The sequence below is a fragment of the Empidonax traillii genome, unplaced genomic scaffold, assembly GCF_003031625.1.
Source record: "Empidonax traillii isolate 1590-97213 ecotype Southwest subspecies unplaced genomic scaffold, ASM303162v1 scaffold184:size927826, whole genome shotgun sequence".
NCBI classification, from domain to species: Eukaryota; Metazoa; Chordata; class Aves; order Passeriformes; family Tyrannidae; genus Empidonax; species Empidonax traillii.
Window position 1 is genome coordinate 733665 of NW_020955377.1, and position 19969 is coordinate 753633.

General features: G+C 38.0%; 1 protein-coding gene across 1 annotated transcript in view; it reads left to right on the top strand.

Annotated features, from left to right (window-relative positions):
• The window catches only part of LOC114058715 (contactin-associated protein-like 4), a 196894-nt gene extending 178536 nt beyond the window's left edge, over positions 1–18358 (top strand). The window contains exons 19-24 of the mRNA XM_027886292.1: positions 218–442; positions 1837–1970; positions 3043–3130; positions 11098–11316; positions 11683–11754; positions 14862–18358. Of these exons, the coding sequence (XP_027742093.1) occupies positions 218–442; positions 1837–1970; positions 3043–3130; positions 11098–11316; positions 11683–11754; positions 14862–15055 (932 nt within the window). The 3' untranslated portion in view covers positions 15056–18358. The remainder of the gene's footprint in view (positions 1–217; positions 443–1836; positions 1971–3042; positions 3131–11097; positions 11317–11682; positions 11755–14861) is intronic.
• The last annotated feature ends 1611 nt before the right edge of the window (positions 18359–19969 follow it).

Consider the following 19969-nt stretch of genomic DNA (forward strand, 5'->3'; position numbering starts at 1 on the left):
TATTTAAGACACATCTAAATGAGCTTTTGATCTAGCTGAGGTTGGGTCTTATGTTTCTCTGTAGTTATAAATGGTTGGTCCATTTATATTTTTTTTTATTTGGTGGCTATAGTCAAGAACACATTTTATTTCATTCTCTAGCAGAAAGAAAAAGAAATGGAAGATCTGTAGTATCATTGTGCATGAAATTTAAACAGTTAATCACTTTTTGTTTCAGAGGTCTCTGCCTATTTTGGGACTGGCGCTTCCGTGACGTACAACTTTCAGGAATACTACACGTTGGCTAAAAATTCCAGTTCTCACGCTTCATCTTTCTATGCTGACATGACACTGAACAGGGAAGTGATCACGTTTGCCTTTCGGACAACACGGACACCGAGCCTGCTGCTGTATGTGAGCTCCTTCTACAAGGAGTACCTCTCGGTCATCCTCACCAGGAACGGTGAGTGTTCGGATCTGGGGGCTGTCTGGGGACACCAATGAACATCACAGCTGCCAGCCCACTCTCACTCTGACTTCCACACCTGAAACAAGAACTGTTTATTGTCCTGTTGCTGCTCTAGATGGAATTTTTTACCTTTTCTCTTGAGTAAAGCAAGATTCTTTCCAAGTGAAAACGTTCCTCTTACTGTAGTTTCAACTTTCGCTGCAGTTCTTTTATCATGCTGTCAAAAATGCTTATTTATCCAAAGGAAAGTCCTTTGGAAATTTTTGGGGTTTTGGAAGTTTTGAAATGAAAATCAAAAATTTATCTGTGCCGCGTGCTACTCATGAGCCCTCATAACTGCCACCCTAAAAATAAATAATTAATAAAGTACTTTTTGAAAGTGCAGTGTTCACTCCCCACATTAATCAGAGGTCATTTCATTCAGTTGATTTCATAAACTACTTAAATACCTATGAAAATACACATATATATACACACCTGTGAAAATACACATAACAGTTGTGTGTATTTTTATGTGTAATGTTCAGTTAAGCTGAACATTAAATGTTAGTTGGATCTTTCCTTTCCATTCTTTCTTCCAAATCAAGATAATTTTTTTTTTTTTTTTTTTTTTTTTTTTTTTTTTTTTTTTTTTTTTTTTTTTTTTTTTTTTTTTTTTTTTTTTTTTATGAAGAAACCCCTACAAACTGAATTACATCTTTGGGTTTACAAAAGACTCTTTGAAGTCACATTGGTTCTATGTTCAGAGAAGGCTCTGTGTTATCCCAGATACATATTTGGATGCAGAATAACTGTAGTATCATACCCATCACGTGAGATGGAACATGCTTTGCTCATGACTGGCCTGGGTCTGACACGGACCTTGGTTTCCAGAGGATGAGTGGAAAGTTGTAGTCCATCTGCAGCTGTGAGGGAATTTCTTACAAGGAACCTACGCTGCCTCTGTGTTCTGCTGTGTGATTATATGTGTACAGGCAGTATTCTGGGAGTTACCAGCAAGGAATGGAAAGGGAGTTAGAAGTTATTACACTGCGTTCTACTTAATTCCACTGGTGTGGCGGTTTTCAGGTCTGGACAGCCTGGTCATTGTTCAAGAACAGCATTTCTGAACTACTGGGTTATATTTGATAATTCACAATTATTAGAGTTACCAGACTGAGTAGCTGAATTCTCAGCTGAATTTTAAGAATATCTATAAAACTCCCGCCCAAATTTTAACCCATTATTCAGATTTGAAACAATTTATTACTATCTTTGTCACTACATCCTATTTCCAACATTGCTACTACTTATCCTGTTGCTTTGAATTTCTCACTGTGTTACCTGTTTCTCATGGCTAATCCTTATCTGTGATCCCTAATCACCTTCTGCTCTGTCTGTCCCTGCAGGAAGTTTACAGATTCGGTACAAGCTAGACAGCCATCAAGGCCCTGATGTTTTCAGCATCAGTTTCAAAAGCATGGCTGATGGACAGCTGCAACACGTGAAGATTAACAGAGAGGATGAAATGCTCTTTGTGGAGGTAACGTGGGAAAAAAAACAAAACAAAACAAAAAAGAAGGTGGATCATCATAAAGCAGAAAATGCAAAGCAAAATGAAATAAATAGTTGCAACAAGGCAGTTAGCCCTGAATAAAGTGTTTTAATATCTCAGTTAAGCAAATTGAAGGTTAACAATCTCACGATGCACAGCGAAAATTTATGTCAGCTAATCTCTTTCACATCAGTCTTGTCTACTTCAGAAGGCTAAAGTTCCCTCATAATTTTATATGAAAATGGAATTAATTGCTTGATGGTTAAACTTTCAAAATTTGTTAAATGTGGGTGACCGCTATTGTTTGCTTTGGGTTTTGCATTTTGCTTTTTTGGTTCAAATTCTGCATTTAACTACAGTATAACTACATTGTCACCCAGGTAGTCTTTTGTAAAATTTTCTGTGGTCTCTTTTACATCATCAAAGGAATGTGGCTATGAAGGAGAATATTTTTTTAATTTTTTTTTTGTGATAAAAAAGAAATATTTATTTTTCTATTGATACCTACCACCATGCAAAAAGGTCTTTTTCTTTTTTTTAATAGAAATTTTAAAAACTTGAATGTCTTATATTTACAATTACAATTTACAATTACTAAATTACAATTTTGTATTTTGAGGCCAGGTCTTGGTTTACTTAATCATGAAATGCTACTTGGCTTGAAGTAGCTCTAGAGGTACCCTGGGATGCAGAGTATTTGCAATATAATATTTAATCTTTATGAACTAAATACTGAGTATCTTTTTCAATTGAAAGAGACTTTTTCATATTTTTCAAGGTTTACTATTGTCATTCATCTTATAGATGAAAAAGAAGGAATCAGACAGATCAATAAGATAAATAAAGGCTTATTAAATGGAGTGCTTAAGAAGTATCACAGTTATAATCAGTGATCTGAGGAAACTAAAAATCTATTCCTCTACGAGTTGTTATGCTATAACTAACAAATGCCTTCCTCATATCCTTTTATTTTTAACCTTGATCTTACCTTCTTTTTTGAAAATCTTGACTACTATCTCACCCCTTATTCTACTTTGTTCATCACTCTATCACTCTACAGGTAAACCAGAAGGAAAGAATGAAGTTTATTCTCTCTTCAGGCACAGAATTCAATGCAATCAAGTCTCTCACTCTTGGCAAGATTTTAGGTAAGTGGAACACTACATGGTTTTCTGAGACATGGATCAAAATGTCATCACGAGGAGTGAAAAATAACCCTAATCTCATTGAAAGACATTTGTTGTCATGGATTTATTTAGAGACAGAATAACAATCAATGTAGAAACCTCAGTTCTGTTGAAATACAGATATAATCATGGGTAAGTGCTTCCTGAAAAGGTGATCAAGTACAAGATGATTGTACACTTCTCCCTCTCTCTTGTTTTGCAATCAAGCATAATGAAATACCACATTTTTTCTATTCTGAAGAGAAAATAAATCACGTTGAAATCACACACAAAGATGGGAGAATACTGTTAATCACATAACATACTTGAAAAACTTCCCGTGATTAGATTATGATGCACACAGTTAAGAATATGGTAAGTCAAGTCTTTGTTCAATATTCTTTTAAAGTCAAGTTAAGCTATGGCAAAATATTTTGTTTAGTGATGATTCTTCAAAATATGTCTGTTTCTCTGTAAAAATTATTACAATGGAATTTACCAATCTACAGTTACGATTTTCTTAATGTTCTTTAAAGAAAATAGAAATAACCTGGACTAAATTTCTCAAGATCTTATTATTTTCATGTCGAAAACTCTGTGATAGAGGAAAATTTGGTGCTGGTACAAATTTAAAGGATATTACTCATTCCTCTAAAGTAATTTCATAGAATCATAGGTTTGGGTGGAAAAGGACCTTAAAGATCATCCAGTTCACACACCTCTGCTGTGGGCAGGGTCAGCTTCCCCTAGAACAGGTCGTTCAAAGGCCCATCCACTGGCCATGAACACCTTCAATGAGAGGACATCCACTACTTCTCTGGACAACCTGTTCCAGTGTCTCTCATCCACCCAGCGAAGAATTTCTTCCTGATTTCCAATCTAAATCCACAACTGTTCAGTTTAAAGCCCCTCTGTTCTATTACTACGTGTCCATGTAAGAAGTCACTCTCTGCTTTCTTGAGGCTTCCTTCAGTGGAAGGCTGCTGTAAGGTCACCCTGGAGCCTCTTCTTCTTCAGGGTGAACAGCCTCAGCTCTATCAGCTCTTCCCCATGGGAGAGGTTCTCCAGTCCTTTCATCATCTTCATGGTCCTCCTCTAGACTCACTCTAACAAGGGCTCGCCTTTCCTGTGCCAGGGACCCCAGAGCTGGGTGCTGTGCCCCAGGTGGAGTCTCACCAGAGCAGAGAGGTAGGGGCACCTCACTCGACCTGCTGGCCACGCTGCTTTTGATGCAGCCCAGGATCATAAAATCATAGAATAATAGAATGTCCTGGGTTGGAGGGAAACCTTAAAGACAACCTCAGTCCATGGATAGGGCCACGTCCCACTACACCAGGGTTGCTCAGAGCTCCATCCAGCCTGACCTTGAACTCTTCCAAGATGTAGTTGTTTTTCTGGGCTGCAAGTGCACATTGCTGTCTCCTGTTGTGCTTCTTGTGCACTGAGTCCTTCTCCTCAGGGCAGCTCTCGATTCATTCTCTGCCCAGCCCCTATCTGTGCTTGGGATTGCCCTGACCCAACTCAGGACTTGCACTTGGCCTTTCTGAGCCTCATGGTGTACTCACAGGCCCACCTCTCAGGCAAGGTGGGTACCTGTGTAGGGCATCTCTCCTCTCCAGCACATCAGCTGCACCAGGCACTGGCAAACTTCGAGCTCTCCATGCCACCAACAAAGATGTTAAACAGTTAAAGTCTCTGTTTTTACACTCCCAGATCAATGCACCATTTGTGCATTCTTCCTGTAATAACACTTTTTGTTGCAACAATATGAAAACAGAGGGATGTAGTTTGTGATATGTATTCACTAAGGCTACACTGACCTTTTCACCCTACTGCAGTTAGACTGACTATTTTAAACCTTCCACAAGTGGTCTTGGATGAAGCATAGACTCAAAAAAAAATTACAAAAATATGAATTATTGGAAAAGAATTATATCTAAGCTTATAGGTCTTAAATGTTTATGATTTTATATAGCACTGAGGTTATCGCTATTACTAGAAACAGTTCTATCTACTTTTAATAAACACATTTTTTAACTGTGAATTATGAACCATATTCCAAAACAAAATTTGGTAAGGGTAATTCCTCCCTCTCCATCTTGTTGATACTTGAGCATTCAGCCAGTAAACTGCTCCCAGAGCCCATGGCACAGGATTGTGTCCAGGCAGTTCTTGAATATCCTCAGAGAGGGAGACTCCACACCCTCTCTGGGTAATCTGTTCCTGTTCTTGGTTGCCTGCACAGTAAAGAAGTTCTTCTTTACATTCAGGTGGAACTTCCTGGGCATCAGTTTCTGGTCATTGCCTCTTGTTTTATTGCTCAGCACCATTGAGCAGGGCCTGGTCCATCCTCTTGACACCCTCCTTTCATCTCTTCTGGAGGCTGAACAGGCCCAGCTCCCTTAGGCTTTCCTCATAAGAAATATGTGATATGTGACAGAAGACATTGGGTTTTCTTCTGTACTTAGTATAGACAATTTATTAATTCACCTTGCTCTCCCCTGAGCTTATGGGAACCAATTATATGTTTTTATGTAAGACCTACCTTAAACCAGAACATCAAAGAAGTTTTTTTTCTTCACATTCAGTTGCATGTGGTTTTATTTAGAGGAATTTTATTACTGTGGAACAGAGGTGCTGCTCCAAGATCCATGTAAGTCTACCATTTTTCCTATAGTACCTGTGGGAATAGTATAAGTGCTTTGATAAATCAGTGTTTCTGCCATGGTAATACACTCGGAGATACTCTCCTGATAGCAAAAAAATGCTTATGTTTTCCAAAATAATCTTCTGCTAAGAAGCAGAACATTATCTGAAATAGCCCATCATGCCACTGGATGGGCAGTAAGTCTCTCCCAGTTTCTGTCTGACATATGTTTCCATTCAGAGAATGTAAATCCAAATAAAAATATATATGAAATGTGTTTTCTACTTTATACTGAGGAAAAATTGAAGTTTAACTCTTTCTGTCAGACATGGATGTGCTTACATGCACATACAAATACACACAAAAATCAGTTCTAAATACACACTTTCCTAATGGAATCTCATCTAGGGAAAAAAAAAGGACTAAATGAAATCTGCAGTCCAGTTTCACAATAGAGAAGCATAATTAAGATGATTTCTGACCTATAGAAGTTTTGAAAAATAAATAGGCAAGGGGAGTAACTGAGAAAGATTTGAACGTTTTTCCAGTGCAATTAATTTAACAGGCTGCAGTGTAAGATCATAGAAATACAGAATCATTTAATGAGTTGGAAAGACTCTTAAAATATAATCTATTTTTAACCTCTGTGCTATGGGCAGTGATATCTTTCACTAGACCAGGTTACTCAAAACCCCATTCAACCTGGCCTTGAACACTTTCAGGGATGGGGCATCTACAACTTTTCTGGGCATCCCGTTCCAGTGCCTCACCAACCTTATAGTAAAGCATTTCTACTTCATGTTGAATCTAAACCCACTCTATTTCAGTTCAAAGACATTGCCCTCGGTCCTATCACTGTGAGAAGTCTCTGCAGCTCTCTTGTAGCCCTCCTAAGGTCTCCCTGGGCCCTTTTCTTCTCCATGATGAACAACCCCAATTTTCTCAGCCTTTCTCCATAGGAGAAGTATTGCTGCCCTATGACCATTACTTTACAGTGGCTCTCCTCTGTACCAGCTCTAACAGGTTCATACTCATCTGCTGGGAACTCCAGAACTGGACACAGTGCTTCTGGGGGGGTCTCACAAGAATGGAGCAGAGGAGTGTGAGGCACAAAGACTTTTATCCACTGTAGCAGACTGTGCAAAAGAAGCAGCTGCACAACAAAGCCCCCCACCTCTGCCTGAATATGTCAAATAATTTGGATTGTGACAGGAACTCGTGGTAAGGTGGTACTGTTGTCCAGTTATCCCAAGTGAAGAATGTATCCACAAGTGTGAAAGACTGGAATACTGATGGCTCAGAAAACCAAGCTGAAAGCTTCTGATGGGCAAAGAAACCACCCAGATGCCGAGGGCATGCACACCCACTTCAGGCAACAAGTTGGGTAAGATGAGAAAAGAGGCAAATCCTGTTTCTTTGTCCTTACACAAATGATTTGGCTGTGAAAACTCCCCTCTGGGGGAGCATCAGGACAATTCACAGATGGCCTGATGATATTAACATCTGCTGGTAATGGCCATAATGGACATTGGAAGCAACTGTAAGGTCTTAGAAGTCACAAAATATCCCATGATCCAGTATTACATCATCCACTGCAAAACTCCCCATCCCAAGGGAGATCTGGGGGTGTTTGCACCTAGCCTAAGCCCAATAAAAGACAGCACAGACATCACTCAACACACTTGGACTTCTTTCTTCACCACGCTGGACTTCAAACACATGGGGCTTCCCTTAAAACCATGGACTTCTTCCTCCACCAGATGTGCTTCTTCCCTCACACAGATCTTCCCTCAGCACCCTGGACTTCCCTCACTGAGACTTCTTCCCTCACCTCCCTGGGCCTCCCTTGATGGATCCAGACTGTGACCATCACTGCAACAAGACTGGGACTCTCATCACCCAGAAGAGGATCAATGGGGCACCACTGGAATACACAGAGTGGTGACAAATCTGTCTCTCTGTCACACTCTTTCTCTCTCTCTCTACCTCACATTTACTGTTAAATAAAATCCACTAATGACTGTGACATGTGATCTGGTTTGCACCTTAATTCAGGCAGAAGCATCTCTAGAATTACTGGATCATGACGAGGGGGGAGTGTCATTTCCCTCACTCTGCTCACCAGACATCTTTTTATGCAACCCAGGAAAGATTTGCCTTCTGAACTGCAAACATTGCTGGCTCATATCCTACTTTCCATCCACCAGTTTCACCAAGTGTTTCTCCTCAGGGGTGCTCTCAGTCTATTCACCCCCCCATAAAATGGGTGGTTGTGGGTTTCAATTCTGAAAAACAGAAATACACATTTTTGGAATGTAGATTTTATTTATAGAACTTACAGAAAGGAACTGGCATGTAGGCATGCATAGAGAATGGAAAAAATAATGATCATTTAAGCATAACTCTAAAACAATATTGGCTGAAATTTAGCTAATAGAAAAAGAATATTTCCTGCTCCCAGAAATCGATGATAAAAATGAATCAGGTATTTATAATGATTTTTTTTCCCTCAATGATTTTTGAATGACCTTGGGAATCTGGAGAGGTCCCAGCTGACAGGAACGTGTCTAGTGTTGTCCTGATTTTCAAGAAGGGCGAGAAGATTGACCCTGGAAAATACAGGCCTGTCAGTCTCACTTCAGTGCCTGATGAAATTATGGAGAAGATTCTTCCAGGAGGTATTGAAAAACACCTGAAGGACGACGCAGCCATCAGTCACAGCCAGCACGGCTTCACGAGGGGAGAGTCCTGCTTGTCAGGCTTAATTTCCTTTAATGGCAACAAAACCTACCCAGTTGATCAAGGGAAGCCAGTTGATGTAGCCTCTTTGGATTTCAGTAAAGATTTTTATGCTGCCTCTCACAGGATCCTTCGGATAAAACCAGCTGGTCACTGGTGGGGTTCCACAGGGCTCCACGTCAGGCCCAGTGATCTTCAACTGCTTCATAAATGATTGGATGCAGGACTTAAAGGAGCACTAATTTTGCTGGTGATGCTGAACTGGGAAGAGCTGTTGACCTCCTCAAAGACAGGGGGGCCCTGCAGAGAGATCTTGACAAATTAAAGGGGCTGGGCAATCACCAGCTGCGCGGAGTTCAGCAAAGACAAGTGCTGGATTCTGCATCTGAGATGAGGCAGCTCTGGATGTACCATCAGACAGGGAGATGAAACACCCAAGAGGAGCCCCATGGAAAAGGACCTGTGTGTCCTGGTTGATGGCAAGTTGAATCTGAGTCAGCAGTGCCCTGGCAGCCAGGAGGGCCAACCCTGTCCTGGGGGCATCAGGCAAAGCATCACCAGCCAGGCCAGAGAGGGGATTGTCCCAATCTGCTCTGACTTTGAGCAGGCTTACCTGAAATATTGTGTGAAGTTTTCAGTGTCACAATATAAAATATAAAGCTATTAGAAAGCATCACAGGTCTTGTCTTAAAAATGTTCTGACATGAGCTGTATCTCAGCTGACTTTCTGCTTTATTGTTTCTCAGAGGATGGATGGCTGAAGCAGAATTCAAGAGTTGTTGAGTTTCTGTTTATCTTTTGAGTTTTGTTGTTGTTGGTGGTGGTGGTTTGTTTTTTTCCTTCTTTAATTAAAAAAAAGTGTTGGTGGAGTAATTTGTCTCTGGTGAAAAAACTTGAGCATACTTAGCAAACAAATTGCTGTAAAGATACTTAAGGATGCATAACTACAGTTTACTACAATACACAATCTCCAATAAACAATTTGTGTTTTATGTGTGTCATTTTCAGTCAATTTTTTACTTCAGAGCTGAAGTGGAGAATGGTCGTCATCCCTAATTTTTTCACTTATATCATCAAGATTGCTCGATCTAATAAAAAGTTCTACTTTATCACAACAGTATTTTCTTATTAAAGAGTAAAGTGAACTGAAAGGATTTAAAATATCTAATTTCCTTTCTATTATATGCATACAATATTTAAATTATCTGTATGCAAAATATAATAATACAAAGCACTCTACTCATGAGGTTTTCAATCCTGCTTGTAGTTAGAGGGATATACTTTTATTGCAGGGGGTCTGGGACTATGTTTACTTGCCGCCTCAATGTTAATTTTTTTCTTAAAACATCCAGTCCTAGCAGATCCTTCAGTGCAGAGGCAATCATCACAAGCAGATGCAAAGAGAAAAAAGGCAGTTAAACAGCCAGCTTTTTATGTACTCCATCAGTGTAGGTGAGCAGACTTTTGGCTAACACCCATCTATCTAATAATATATCATTGCAACAAGCAGAGAGTAGATGAGGAAAATGCTGCTGTGCCATTTTGCAACATTCTACCCAAATACATTAACCAATTTTTCAATATTAACCTACATTTTACTGAGGAGTACACTGTATGCTGGTGCTTAAAATTGTCATGGTAGCCACTGTAAAGATCACAGGTTCACTCATGGGTTCTAGGGTATGTTGGAGGTGGAAATGAATGAGATGAAACTCCCGTTTTATTTTCAAAAACTTGAAAATTGACTTGCCTCGTGAGTCCACTTTGAATACCTAGTGTTTCCAGATTCTTTGCTTAAATTAGAACTACCAGAGTAAATAATAAAAGGCTTGTTTTCCACATCCAAATTAGTGCATTAGTGAGCATTACCTGGTGAATAAACAGAGTTCTGACATGCTGTGTACATGCATTCAGAAAGGCAGCTCAAGAAAATAAGGTGAGGAGGTATAGGGTGTTTTTTTTTTCCTTTCCCTTTTTGGGACAAATAATGATATAATATTTTAAAATGTATAGTAAATTGGAACACTAATACTTTTTTAGAATTTCACAGAAAATATCTTGATGGATTTTCAGAATCTGAGATCTTCGAAGAGTTGTTGTTTTCATAGACTTGATCATGATGACAGGGAGTAGGTATATGAATCTATGGATGGAATATGTTCCTTATGGGAAGGCATCTAATAAAATGTGGGTTTGAAGGATACATGCTGTACCCTCACTCTTTTGCAGAGTGAAAAAGTGTTGCATTTCGATTTAAATATTTTAGTTACGTTAGAAACTTTTTGCTTTGGAACTTGCTGTTGTGATTTAAAAACATATCCCTTAGCTAATTAGTAACTATCATCTGGAAAAGGAAAAAGAAAAAAGAAAAGAAAGAGGTTGAATGTATCTCACTGGCTTTTCATTAAAGACAGGCAAGAAAGGGATTCAGTGCATCTACATATGTTGCTGCAACTCGAATATGCTCAGAGGAACATAGGTTAATTATTCATTTATTCTTCTGTCGCTTTATTTTGTACATGTGTACTATGATTAATTGTGTTCTGTTCCTTTTGATTAGCAGAGAGCAGCGACGTAGATGAGGAGACTATGAAGGCAAACTCTCAGGGGTTCGTTGGATGTCTCTCTTCAGTGCAGTTCAACCACATCGCCCCTTTGAAGGCTGCACTGCACCACAGCAGCTCAGCCCCTGTCATTGTAAAGGGACATTTCACTGAATCCAACTGTGGTGCTTTAGCTGGAGCTGACTCAACATCAAGTGAAACAACCCATTCGTTTGCAGGTAGCATATGGTTATCACTTTCTCTGATCTCTGAAGCAAAATCTAAATACAGTGCTCATGACCTGAATCACAATCGGCTTCTTATTTTTCCATGTGGGTTAATATCTCAGGGGTAGTTTGAAAACAATTCTCTTTCGTATGTATTTACTTCCTTTTCTATAGCCCTTATCTATTCTTCTGAATGTTTACATTTCTCTTTTTATCTCTGCAAAGTGTCACCTGCATCACTGTTTCTCTTTGCATGCTTACTGACCCACACTGCTGCCTCTGTACCACTTTGTAAATGAGCTTGTAACCTTGTGAGAATTTCTTGAAGACCCTTCTCTATTTGTCTGTCATTTTCTTTCTTTTTTTTTTCTGCTGCAGATCACTCTGGACCAATAGATGAGGGAAAGCCCTTAGCTAATGCAATCAGAAGTGACTCTGCAATTATTGGAGGTAATAGGGACTATAAAAACTTTGCAGGAACCTTTTTTTTTTTCTTCTAACTATGAGGCTTTTAATATTGAAGTCAGTTTAGCTTTGTGCTCATAAACAAACCAGTAGAAAGTCTTCATTTTACTACAACTGGTGGACAAACAAAAATCAAGCACTGCAGTAAAATGCAATTGATAGCTCTCATATTTTCCTATTACATAAATTCATGTCATCATTTTTTTCCATACATTGAAACAGTCTGCTGAAAAATAAGACAGTATGAACAGTTTTCCAGCCTGTGTAATAGTGGTGTCTGTGACTAAAAAATGTACTTGGATTTGTCGTAACAAATAGTGTATATTTAGGAAAGAGTTATCTTCTCTTCTTGACTTTGCCAAAACATTACCTTTTACTGCACAAGTAAGGTTCAAAATTTTCTTTAATAGGTCTGAATAATAAAGACTTTTTCTTCAGAAAATGATGTTTAACACTGCTTGAATCAACCCTTTGACAGTCTAAAGAGGTTTCATCCAAGTTTCACATTTGGAAAGCAAAGTACTCATGGACAGACTATCACTTCCATTGATTTACAGCTTAAAAATAAAATGCATGTTAAAATAATAATACTAATAAAACAATTGCTGTTGATTTGAAGTATAATTTATCCTCCGTTTTCTTCCTGTTTCTTTTTGGCTACTTTGATCAGTTGAAATAGAACTATAAATGATCACCCACAAACTTTTTCCAAAACTTTCTCTTTCTTTTTTTTTTTTTTTTTTTTGTTTGTTTGTTTGTTTGTTTTGTTTTTAAGAGAAGCATAGGGGCAGAACCACGTAGAGTTCAGTTACTCCTAAAGTGGCCGTGTTGATAGTTACTTTTTATGCCTGTCAGAACACATAGAGTATAAAGCTTAGGATAGATGTGTTGTGCCTAAAGTGCAAGACTGATAATCAGGATATACAGGTTCTGTTACTGTGTCTTTCTGGCTGATTGTCCTTAAGACACGATCCATCTCTGTTGCAGTGGGGAAGCCTACCATTTCTGTCTCTTTAGCAGGAATGAGGAGTACTTAAGTACTTCGTGGGGACAGTTTGGGATTGGGGAACCTCAGGAGAATTTAAACTCCTGTCACCACTGTTGGAGCAAGTATACGTCTATGTCAGTTCGGTATTTTTCTCTCAAGAAATAGTATTGCCTCCGTGCCAATCATCCCCTGTGAGAATTTCTGCTAGTATTTATTCTCTTGGAAAGAAGTGAGGGGAAAAAAAAAAAAAAAAAAAAAAAAAAAAAAAAAAAAAAAAAAAAAAAAAAAAAAAAAAAAAAAACAACAAAAAACCAAACTTGGTTTTTATCATTAAGATGATGTTTTCACAGGTAATTCACTGTTTCAATTTGCATTAGTTATCTTGACATAAAGAGGGCAGCGGGATGAAAAGGTCATCCCCTCCATCTTTTCAATAATGAAAAAGTTTACCTTTTAAGAGTTTTTTAACAAGCCTTAGTAGACAAATGAAATAGCGGAATTTAGCTGAATAAGGCTGCCAAGGCTTCTCGATGGGATGAAAAGTGTTTAACTCTGTGGAAGGTGGAATTAAGAACCTGCAGTCACCTGTGCATCATTTAAATAATAATACCTGCTGTGACCAGGGCATGCCCAAAACACACTGCGTGATCAGTGACCCTTAACACAATAATGCCAAAGGTACTAAAATAAGAGATAATAAAGTCTAGAAGCTTACTGTTTGTAAAGTGATACTTACACCCATATAATTTTATATACATGAACTGAGACTTTTACCACTGAATTCAGGGAGATCAGAATTTAAAAATATTGTTTCTGAGCTCTTTACATGTCTAATTTTTTCAAAACTTTTTTTACTGAAAAGATGAGTATTATTTACATAAATATCTGCATATAAAGATCACTACATACTAGGTAACTTAGTATGGGTGGGGATTTTTAAATGTACTAACAACAAAGTAATTTTTTAACTTCAATTTACAGTAGTTGCAATCCTTTTAAGATAATAGTGACCTTACCATTTAGTTAAATACATTTGGGAATATGAATTCACAATTTTTCTACTGCTTAACTATGTTTGTTTAAAGTCAAAACAAAGCCAGCTCTACAACATTCAGTAAAAGCTTAAAGTACCCTTAAATGAGTGTAACTGAGACTGGTACCACTTCAGCTACTTCACACAAAGCAAGTTTATAGAAAAGGTCTTACAGAGGGCATCCGCTGTGATTGTGAAACTAAAGGACTGTTCTACTTAATCTAAATAAGAACAAGATTACTCACACTGTAAAGTCCACTTCAGAGAAGATGATACCATACAAAAAACTGCATATTCTTACAACGATGGATGGATGCTCTTATTAGAGAACAAGAAAAATTACATGTGCTGAATTTTGGGTGGTCTGCTGTTGTTTACAGTGCTAAGAGACTATGTATTTTTATTTTTCTTGCAGTAGTGACCAAGTTTTGCAGCAGACTGTCCCTTCGTCTAGTATAGCTGATCTACTGCATTGCAGCTGTTTTCCAGGCTGCTTATTGCATTTTCTCTCTCAGCAGCCTAGTCTTGCTTTCTGCCCCTTTGACAAACATGATCCTTTGTGTTTCATTTCTCCTCAAATTCCTCTCCTGGCCCACTATCTGACTCATGAGCCTAAGGGCCTGAGACCATCATGACAGGAAGAATGAGGAAGAGGGGAGATGGGCTGGGAGTCTGTAAGGTCATGCTTATCTCTCCTTACTGTTCCTAATCTGCCACGCCTTGATTTTGGAGCCTGGCAGAGATGTAGCTCCTGATTGTGAAGGAGGAAAATCTACAGTCCCTTCAGGCCCCTGGTGGTCTTCCACTTGAAAGTTTCAAAAACAACAGTTTCCTGTGGGCTTTTAATTTTTATCTTTAACAGTGTGTGATATTTCAAAACAATCACCATGAAGCTTGTACTACAGTGCTGTCTCTGATTTGAAAGCAGTTATGGCTTCTTATTTTGCAGGCTTCCCTGCAAGCCCTTCCATTATGTGATGTATCATTTCTTCTTTGTCCTGCTCTCTGGCCCACATGTTATTATTTACCTGTCCTTTCTCATGACTTTTTTTTTCTCTCTTCTTCCTCTAGGTGTGATAGCAGTTGTGATATTCATCCTCCTTTGCATCACAGCCATAGCCATACGCATCTATAAAAAAAAAGGCATATACTCAAAAAATGAGGCAAAAGGATCTGAAAATGAAGACAGTGCTGAATCTGCGTTGAAAAGTGAGCTCAGCATGCAGAACACAGCCAGTGAAAATCAAAAGGAATACTTCTTCTGATGTCGTTGATGGTTTAATCTAATATAATAATGTGACAGTCTGACTTTCTTGCTAAGCCAGGGGTTCTCACTGGACAGGAAAAGCTCTTGCACACTACACTAAATGCAATGGATTTGAGACTTACTATACTCCATATGTTCAGTCTCAGTGATTGCAGTAGGGGGCCTCTTTAAATTACATGCATTCCTTAGCTATTATACCGTAAATGCATTTTATGTAACAGTGACTTAGATATTGTAACCAATTTCATCGGTGGTAGTTTCCGACTGTTCTGATGTGACCTTCTACAACTGAAATTTAATGTACACACTGAATATGATTTTTGAATGGGAAAATTGCTATGAAGTTATTCCCATCCTTTTCTCTGAAATTTGATTCAGGAGTTTTGTTCAAGGTAAAAGGTGGATTCTAATCCTTTGTGTTACTAAAGAGATTCTGCTGTGCTGCACTGTGGTGATCCCTCTTCCTTCCTCAAACAAAAACGCCTTTTGAAATGCTGTTAGCTGGTGGCAGGATCTGCTTGTGAGCCGTGATATTTGGTGTCCAAAAAAACCTGTATTGATTTCCCCTGGGATCTGACCAATACCATCATTATCCCATCTTTTTGGCAAGCTTAGCAGAACTGAAGGGTATAAAATGTGCTGAAATGTTTTAAAATCTCTTTGGCAGTAGGCTTTCCCTTATGGTCAAGTGATGGCACCAAGAGACTCATGGACATTCTGGGCATTTTAAATAAAATTGGGGGGGTTAGGCGGGGAAGTAAAGTTTTTGCTTGGAAAGATCAAGTAATACACTAAAAATAGTTAAATTACCATGAGTAAAAACAACAAAAGAGGATCAAGGATCCCCTGGAAATTAATAATGTTGCTTCTGTCAGGAAGTAATGCTCTGTGCACTGTCTGGGATGTATTCTCTGGAAATGTTGTGTCTGTGATCTGCTCCAGACCTCAAGAGTAAGCAGTTCTAAATTATATAGAAATTATACAGTGTTTGCTACATGAATACTCCTGTGCTTCACTCTTAATAGTACCTGCTATAACTCCATGAGATAAGGTCTAATTTACACAATCCAGAATTAAACAGGCTCATACTGTCCTGACAGAGTCAATGAATGCTGTCTGTGATGTTGCACAAACATATTGTTAAATATGAAGGCTGGGTTTAAGTTGTCTACACTGAAGATTATAAGGTCGCTTTAGACACCCTAGGGTATCTGAAATACCCATGTGGCTGGACGTGGACACCACAGATCCTGCAGAAGGCATGTCTTTTGGAAGGCACATTGGGTGGAAGGCATCATAAATGACATTAGGTACCAATACTTAGGTAACTGACCCACACACAAAGCATTGTTTGGTTTTCCCCGGTTGGATGACCACGTGCCCAGGGGCTTGGATCTGAGAAAACAAGCAGGAATTCTGTCACCTTGTAGACTTGAGTTTAAAATTCAAGTATCTTTCACAATCGATTTTTCTATCTACTTCCATTGAAAGAAATGAGAAGAGTCTTCTCACTAGTGTTTTAGTGAGAACAATCAGAACTATACCCTAGGTTGTGAAGTTTAGGAAATGTTTATCATAGATGTCCCAGAACATTATAAAGATATAGAAACCTGACATGGTATGCCAAAACCTTTAATATGTAGATTTCTTTACATAAATGGCAATTGCAAATATAAATATCCAGCAGATCTTTTTGTTTAAAGCTTATTTTCTTCCATCAGTCTTTACTGTCTCTATTCAGAATTCTGCCTTTCCTTTCTACTTTCTCCTATACAGGAGGAACACTTCTTAGGAACAATTTATTTTCTTTTTTTTCTGGATGCCTGGATGCTCTTCAGTCATAAATTATTCAAATTAACATGTAGTGTTTTCTTCTCCTCACTTTTTTTTGCAATTCTGTGTGCATTAGTCAGGTTGAGGAGAACTGTATCCATATTGTGTATATGTTAATGTATTCACTGATACAGTTTGGTCCCTGACAATAGGTCACCTTTAGAAAGGGTGGAACATGGGCAGGGAATAATACTGGAGAGTTCCCCATAAGGGATATGGCTGAAAACACCTTGTTTGTGGATGGGGAGTGGAAGAGGTGAAAGCCTCACAGGAGTCACGAGAAGAAGACTTTGAATATTTAAGTTTACTGCTTTCAACCCTCTCACCGCTTTGCTTTTAACTGAAAATTACGACTCCTGCTTTTCAAGGGTCTGACCTAAATTGCATTGAACCCAAGAGGAGCTCTTCCATGGACTTCTCTGCAACCTCTTCATCTCAAGAGGTTTTCCCTTCCTGTTATAGGTGTGTCAGTATCCAACTTTTTGTGTCACTTGTATCATCAACAGGCCCATCAGCAGTGATAAATCCCAGTGAACTCCTATTTTTATCATTGTGGGATAGAGTAACCATGAAGGACAAAAACTTGTAAGGCAGTGTTGATTATAATACACCAAAGCAGATATTTTGATTGAATGATAAAAGACAGACTGTCTTTTATCTTAACTCTCATATAAGAGTGGCTCATACTAACCTAATAAAGCCCAAAGGTTACCCACAGCAGCACAGGTTGGAGGAATGTAAACCCAAGTTTTCAGTCATTTGCTTTTACTTTTATTGCCTTGTAAAACTTTATTGTGTGTCTTCATGGAGAGAAAATTCTCTTCCATTACTTTGTTTTCTTCCAGATGAATATTTTCTTTCCCTATTACTCAGAATTTTTAAAAGCACCAGGAAGGGAAAAGCTGAGTAAAATCCCTATTTCACAGACTAGTTAAGAAAAGAGGGCAGACAGTATAAATGCTTCCGTGAGTGGCACATTATTCAATTCAAAGATTTCTTTTAAAGCATTTTATTGTATGAAGGATGCTAAGAGGAAAAAGATAAATGGATTTTGTTGAATGCACATCTTATCTGTAGATTTGTAGCATAAAATAATTACGTCTCTCTGAAGATGCAAATGCCCATTTTCATCTATAGGAACAGTGATCATATAGTTGTCACCTTAATCTAAAATATACATGTTAGAAGTCAATGAAGCAGCATTTTTCATTTACTTGCTGCATTTCTATGGGGATAAAAAAAAAAAAAAATGGTGGCACCGAAGTGCCCTAAAACGTCATACAACATTGTGCTGTCCCTTTTTGGATTCTCTATTCCGGTGTGTGACTTTTCACCTCACTGTTAATAAAGACTTTTTAAAATAAAGTGAGGAAAATATTTTTAAAAAAGAATTTGTATTAAAAGTTTAAAACTGACGACAATATACTGATTTTTTTTTTCTTTTTAAACAGTAAAAATATGTAGAAGTGCACATAATATTTTGGTGAGTGTGGTTATTTATAGATATTTCTGAACACTAATGTGACAAATTCGCTATGCATTGACACATTTTCCATGGCAAATATATTTTTTCTTAAGTACATTAGAAAATAAATGGCAGCATGTATGCAAGTACATTTTTAAAACTGTGCGTGGGCGCTCGCTACAAAGGCCTTATAATTATTTATGTACCCAACATTTAGCACATAAATATGATTTAGGTTTTGGGAAAACATTTTCCAATACATCCACTGTTGTATAAATGAAGAATATGTTATAAGCCAAGTTCACAACTTAACATGAAATGTAGTCACAGTCAAAATAAATTAACAACAAACATCATTATTCGTGGCAGAGACATACAAGTTAAAAAAGCATGTAAATGACAAAAGAGACAGAATTCCTGTGAGGAATCAGCTGCAAGGATTAGAGTATACAGATTTAGGTTTAGATGCCAGGAAGCCTGCAGCACAGGCATGGTATATAAAATCAGAAAATGAAACTATTGCAGGTTAACAGAGGATTGATGGGAAAATACCCTTTTAAAATTTTTTTACAGAAGTAATTGCAATTGTTAACACTCAAGGCAGAGATATAGCTGTATAAGCCATGTGATGTTACAGGGAAAGAATGTTCTTTGCAACAGGAAAGCCTTTGCTAAGTCAGAAAACATAATGCTTAAAACTCCGGTCACAGTGCATATTCTGTGGTCTGAGCATGCAGAAATGTGGTATAATTTTATCAAATTGAGAGCCTATTCTGCAGTCAAAAGTATGATGAATCTCTAGTGCTTCTGATCATTTGATGAGATTGTACATTATCACGAAGGAATAAAAATGAAAAATCCTGGAGAAACTGGAGCTGAGTGAAAAGGTACTTGAATGAAGGTACAGAAGTAATTTCTTTTTGTTTGTTTGTTTGTTTGTTTAAGAACACACAAGAACATGCTTAAAAGAATAAGGAAAAGACAGACAGTTTCCTTTAAATTTACTGGAGCCTTTTGGTGGTGGTGGTAAGGAAAGATAGGTATAATGGGTTTGAGTACAGAAATTACTGAAGCTGCTAATATGAAAGAAAAAGAAACATATCCACAAAGGTGTTCATAGACTCTGCTTTGCTAAGTCATGCTCATCCTTATTCTAGAAGGACTGTCTGAAAAGTGATTTTTGACAAGAATTAACACTGTTCTTTGGATACATTTGCCAAACACCCTAATCTTTGACATTCCCATTGTTAAGAAAGGAATCAACTGTCACAAAGTTCCCACAGAGAGATGGACGCCTTTCCTTGGAACACCGAACTAAAAGCCTCACCTGGGTTCATGTGAATTGTGGATGTACGATGAGATTTTGATGTTTGTTAGATTTTGTACAAATAACACTGAATAAATCAGGCCTAGAGCCCTTATTAAGCAGCGTGGCAAACCCACAGTAAAAAATCTCCTTCAGCATATGAGCAAATGCATGTGCACCTACACACACATTTGCATGTAAGTCAGCTATGAAGTCAGTGCTAAGATTGCTTAAACTTTACCATTTTCTTTTTATTATGTAAAATACTGGAAAACAGCCCAGAGTTCAGGACCATCCTCCATAAAGTT